This window comes from Falco rusticolus, chromosome 6 (assembly GCF_015220075.1).
Source record: "Falco rusticolus isolate bFalRus1 chromosome 6, bFalRus1.pri, whole genome shotgun sequence".
In the NCBI taxonomy this organism is placed as follows: Eukaryota; Metazoa; Chordata; class Aves; order Falconiformes; family Falconidae; genus Falco; species Falco rusticolus.
In genome coordinates, this window is record NC_051192.1 from 25876380 (window position 1) to 25882379 (window position 6000).

Genomic DNA, 6000 nt, shown 5'->3' on the forward strand with positions numbered 1-6000 from the left:
ATTTGCTTTACATTTGCAGCACAACATGTAACATTTCCCATTCTTCAATGACCATCATATGCTCTTAATGCTGAATTTTGTTTATTATTTGTCAGCAAGAGCAGAAGCATCTGCTCTTTGGTAGGCTCCACCAGGAGCAAAACAGCTGGGAGCAACACAGCTCCCAAAAGCACCAGAACAAGCAGCTCCGGCAGCTCCCAGAGCTGTCACATCGCTAAATTACTTTATTCCCCGATGCTTTCAGTTAGCATTTTTCATGCATGCATCTTAAGGCACGAAGAGACACTTCTAACCTTGGTAGTCAAACTCTTCCATCTGCGCTCAGTCTCTCCGCTGAAGGAGATTTACCAGCGGTCAGGAATAGCGCACGACTGCACAGGCAGTTTCCCGCAGATGCAAGGGCTGCTTATGGATGAGCCTCCTCCATCTTTCCCATCCTGTCTGGGTCTTTTTTTCCCCCCTTGTGGTGTTGCTGGTTGGTTGGCTGCAGCTGTGCTTGGGAAATAAATAACTCTGCTTCAGGAAACTTTAAAGTGATTCCAAGTAGGCATCAAATAATTTCCTTGTGCATTTTTTGAATTAGTTTTTTTTTATACTGCCACAAAGTAGGATATTCAATTTGATCTCTGGAAATACTGTGTTCATCAGTCTTTTGCATTAATTCAATGATGTAAGTGTCAGCAGAGTTATAACCACGGTGTAGCACTGGGAAAACTGAGCGAAGTTTGGCCTTACTGATTTTTCATTACTGCCATCATGCTGGCTCACATAACACACTCCAACATCGCCACCATAATCAGCAGTAGGGAAAAAAAAAACCCCTTATCTGAAAACCTCTGCAGGCTTCAGAAATGGACTGACAATGGTTTATGGACAGATGGAAGACACTGAAAACATACAAAACCCACAGCAAAAAGCAATCCCAACCTGGTACAGCACAGAAGACCTGCATAAGGAGCCTGTCCCTCTCCCCCAAGCAGCATTTACACACATCAGCACATCACACTGGCAGCTGTTGCATGCTGCTGCCTTTCTCCAGAGCTGCCGGTAGAAGCCACAGACCGCCAACTTAAGCAGCCTTTTCTGAGAGAGGCATCCATCCTGTCTTAAAGCAGTCTACAGTGAAATACAATGTTACCTGACAAAAAAAAAAAAAAAAAGATAATAAAAAAAAAAATCACCCATTCCTTTTTTTTTAGCTATTGTGTATGATCACCACTTCCAAAAATGGCAGTACTCAGACCACTTCCACTTTATTTTCCCATCACTTCCCCCCCTACATTTTTATTTAACAACTCTATTTCAAAACCAGTAATTCCCAGAATTTTAGTCCCACTATCACCAAAGCCTTATCTTAACTTTAAGTAGATTTTTCTTAGCCTGAAGCAACACACTCAAGTCAAATAGCTGAACGCGGAAGACACTCGATGGTCTCAAACTTAACCTGGCAAATCCAACCTGTAATATATTCACTAATTGTTTTTCACTTGGCTTAATTAGCGGGATTTAAATGAGATCTCAGCAACAACGTGCCCAACACCACAGACCACAGCAGCGATGTTTCACACTCCCCCTGGAGATGCACAAAACATACTGTGGGCTTTCCAGAGCCTCTAGCTCTCCGACAACACAAGGCACTGCCAGTTCTCCAGTGTGACAAGCAGCCTCTCCTGATCCTACTTCTCTGCCGGGATTTCCTCAAAAATCGTTACATAAATTACGGTATGCTTTATTTTTGCCTCCTGTTTTTTGATGCCATGCTTAGCACATGTTTTCAAGAAACTATCTGAATCCACATGGGCACAATATTTTTCCCTGTGAATGCTGAAATTCTTCCATAATTACAATCTATTAAAAGCTGGGCTTTAGGAGAATAGCAAGTAACACGACATTGACAACAAGGATCACAAAAACTGACGCTGCAAGATCTAGATGCCTCAATGTGGTATCAATACCACAGCACATGAGGATGCCAGTCACTATCCTGAAGAAACAGGTGACAATCTTGTCCTCATCACTGCAGCAGTGGTGAAGGAAGTAAGGGATTATCTCACTCCTCCTTCTAGACCTTTCAGGAAACAAGGGGCAGAAAACAGCATTTTTATTTTTCCATCACAACCCCCCATGGAAGATGTGGCGAATCTAAAATTCAAACTATACAGAAGTTCATTGTTCATCTCTTTTTTAAATAAAAAATAAATTACTGGAGGCGCACAGGCAAAGAAAAGCAAGCAAATTTGCAAATGAGACCCCATGATCACAGGACATCTTCTCAGATGGTGGTCTGGATGTTAGTAAGGTCTCTTTATCATGGGAGTCTGAGCACACCCGGATAAAGCTTCAGTTTAAGGACAGGGGAAAGTTTAGCCATTCCACAGATAACTGTTTTTATTCTTGTCAAGGCAAATATCACAATTAGTTATTCACTTTGACCAGGAAGGCAGTCCTATCTCTAGCAAAATCCCATTTGCTCCTCTTCATGTCATTCCAGCTTCTTTACATATCTGCACATCTCCGCACAGACCACTAGTACTGCACCCTGACAGTGGGACCTCAAAATCGGTGCCAAGCTACTCTTTCCTGGCCTTCAAAAGCTGGCTCTTCTCCCTCTGGAAGACTGCAAAGAAAACTCCACAAAAGAAACACATGAATCTGTACGTGATTCCTGAGGGAGTGGCATCTGTCAAAACCACAGCCGGCATGGAGCTTGCTGAAGAAAGCAGCATCCCACGACTGGTCACACGTGGCGATAACTGGGGGGAGAAGTTAGTACTGACGCTCCTCACTCTTGCTGGACTCCAGCTGCTAATGATGGTCCTCACGTCTCCAGAAGGCTTTACAATCATTACCAGGATGGAACCTCATTACAGGTCCATCTACTGACTCATTAACTAACTCATTAATTCTCCTGCAGACCATGTCTTACAAACATTTCTTGACAGCTTTCGTCGAATAAAATGGCATTTGGATGCCAACAGTGCCAAGGGTTGAGGACTTTTCCCAAGCTTGCTCCTGTTGGGGCGCTTCAGCCTGCTGAGGCAGCGTGGTGACAGCGGGTCAAGGTCACCTGTCCAGACTGAGGTGTCTGACCTGGTTCGCCCCCACCCCAGCACACTCCACGCCTCCCCTCCCGCTGCTGGGCAGCATCGCTCGAAAAATCTCTTGACCACAAAAGGCCTTCCCTGGAAGCCGCCATCACCCCACCTCACCTCACCTCAGCTCACACCACCCTCCCGCCACCTCCCCTACCAGCGACACCTCGGCACGGGGACGCGGCCGCACCTGCGAAGCGGGGCTCCTACGGTGGGATGTTCTCCGGCGGCCACAGAGCGCAGCCCCGAGCGGGCCGCCACTGGGACCCCAGGAGCCCGCCCGCCCCCAGCTCCGCCTCAGGGGAGAGGGTCCGCCGCGGCTCCGCGCCGCTCACGACACGGGCGCCTCCCGCCCCGCCCCAGCCCGCCCTACCTTCCTGCGGCGGCCGCCCGGGGGCTGCAGGGGGCAGCAGCCGGGCGCGGCGCTCCCCCGCCGGCCGCTCCGCACGTAGGTGACCCGCCGCCTGCCCGCCGCCGCCGCGCCCGGGTGCTGCTCCGTGCCGCGGGCCGGGGGGGGCGCCCGCCCCGCCGCCGCTGGCGCCCGGGGCTTCTCCTCCGGGCACCAGGAGCGCCTCATGCCCAGCTGCAGGCAGAGGAAGAGCACGGCCGACAGCAGGCAGAGGCGGAAGGCCGGGCCCCGCCAGAGCGGCCGCTCCTTGGGCATGGCGGCGGGGGCTCGCCCTGCCCGGCGCTGCCGCCCCCCCGCCCCGCCGCAGGGCTCATGCCGCCGGCGGGCCGGGCCCCGCGGCCGCCGCCGAAAGTTGGGAGACCCCGCCCCGAGCGGGGCCGGCCGGGGAGGGGCCGGGACGCCCCTGCCCCGGCCCCTGCCCCGGCCCCGGCCCCTGCCCCGGCCCCGGCCCCTGCCCCGGCCCCGGCCCGGCGGGGGCTGCGGGGCGCCGGGGCTGGGCCGGTGCCCGGGCGGAGCGCGGGGCTGCCGTGGGTGGGTGCCCGGCCGCGGGCTCTGCTGACGTTGGGCGCTGTAATGCCACGAGGTAGTGGCGGTTTAGTGGGGGCTTGGGTGTTGCTCGTACCGAAGTAGAACAAAGTAAAGGGCAGCCCGGCCCTGCACCTAAGGACTTCGCTTCTTGGAAGGTTAGAGCTGGCCGTGAAGGATGAAGGACACCCCTGGACAGCCAAGATAGCACCAGTTTCAAAGATGTGTCTTTGAAACCCTCCCGGTATCATCTGGCGTTACAGATAAGTAGCTCCAGGCTGACTCCAGGGGTAGCTACATCAATAGACAAGCAGCATGAATGCCTCAAAATGGAGTTGCCTTGCAGGGTGTTACTACAGTCGGTAACCGGCAGCGGGGCTGTTAGCGATTAGTCTAATGCTGTTGGGCCTGGACATTTGAAGGTTATGAGCACCCTGTGTGAACTGCATTGGGGTGCCTCGATTTGGCTGGGATACCTCCTGCACACAAATAACTTTTTTAAGTCTACGCTCTGCATCCCAGCCTCTGGGCACGGGCCAGCTGTGAGTTTCCATGATGCTTCTTTGGTTTCACCCGTGAAGGAAAGGCTCTGGGTGAGCTGAGCAGGGCCGAGTCCCCCTCGCCTCTGCAGAATAACGTGGGGCTTTTTGTCCCGCAACAGGAATACGCTGCACAGAAGTACAAAGTACATGGGGCAGCTTTGGTCTTAAGCCACAACGCTAAACCATCGCTGAGCGACAAGCAGATAGCAGTGGCTGGTGGGATTTTCTGAAGCAGGAACCACAGTGGGGAGATGTGTCAGTGGCAGGAGGCAAGCTCTGCAGGAACAGGGAGGAGGGCAACGGCAGCTGGTTTGCAGCACGTGCAGCTTGTGAGTAATAAATTTGTTCTCAGGTGGGATGTGCAGGACACGGATGCACAGCTACTTGCCTTATCTTTGCTGAGTGGGGGAGAGAGGTTGTGACCCTTGTCCCCTGCGTGAGTACTGTGCTTCCAGCGCTCCCGCCTTGTCTGCTGGCAAGGGACACATTCTCTGCTGAGCTCCTTCTCCCTCCTTTCCGATGTCCTCTCTGGGGCAGCAGCCTGCACTGCTCCTCTCTAACTTGTCCTGTCTGTTCACTGCCTGGGGCAGAGCTGGAGCTGGCTCCTGCTGGGGGAGCAGGTCAGAGAGGAGTGCTGGGAGAAGCAGAGCCTGGCAGCAGCCAAGCAACCAGAGCTGCTGGCAGCAGCCAAGCAACCAGAGCTGCTGGCAGCAGGACAGAGGAGCTGCAGGCAGGAAGATAAGGGAGGGAGCAGTGATCTGTCTGGTGAAGTGGGATTTCAAGTGTGGCTCCAAGCACAGATGCACTGGCAGGTCAGGTGCATGCTCCCTGCCATTTAAACGTTGCCGTCCTCTTTACGTAAACTATTCTTCTAAATTAGGTTAAAGCAATGCTATAGTTGTTTTAAACTGCCCTAAACGCAGACTGCTCTGGGAAGGGTATAGGTGGCAGTCCTGCCTGCCATTCCTGTAGCAGGAGGAGGGACTCCTTTGTCTTAAGCTAAGCCAAACCAGGGCAATGACCCAGATGAAAACTAACTCAAGAAAAACTCTCAGTTTCCTAACAGACCTGGATGCCATTTTTGGTACCATCCTGTCTTTTGGTCAGCCTACAGCCAATATGGGACAGCCTCGGGGTGGCTTATGCCTCCAGGGAAATGCAGTGCAGATCGGAGCACTTCTCCCCCACCCCCCCCACCCCTGCTCAGAGGTGCCCATCCCATCCCCTTTGGGCAGGCTCTGGTGCTTGCCACAGGGAAGGAAGTTGGTCCTGGCAGCAAGTTGGTCCTGGCAGCTGACCTGTCTGACAACTAACACGTTTTTCCTCTGTTTGCACCCACTCCACCCCGCCTTAGGTGACTAGACAAGCCCTGGTGCTAGTGAAAGAGAGGAACACATTTATGAGGGCAGAGGGAGAGAGTGACTACAACAAC

The 6000-nt window shown here is 53.1% G+C and overlaps 1 protein-coding gene across 4 annotated transcripts in view; it reads right to left on the reverse strand.

Moving 5' to 3' along the window:
- METTL24 (methyltransferase like 24) overlaps positions 1-3862 on the reverse strand; it is a 48112-nt gene extending 44250 nt beyond the window's left edge. For 2 of the 4 annotated variants that reach the window (XM_037391184.1, XM_037391183.1), the window contains exon 1: positions 3466-3862. In XM_037391184.1, coding sequence (XP_037247081.1) covers positions 3466-3756 — 291 coding nt within the window. In that variant the 5' untranslated portion in view covers positions 3757-3862. Of the gene's footprint in view, positions 1-293; positions 493-3282; positions 3398-3465 lie in introns of those variants that run through there. The other 2 variants (XM_037391186.1, XM_037391185.1) reach the window with 2 other exon arrangements.
- Between the last annotated feature and the right edge of the window lie 2138 nt (positions 3863-6000).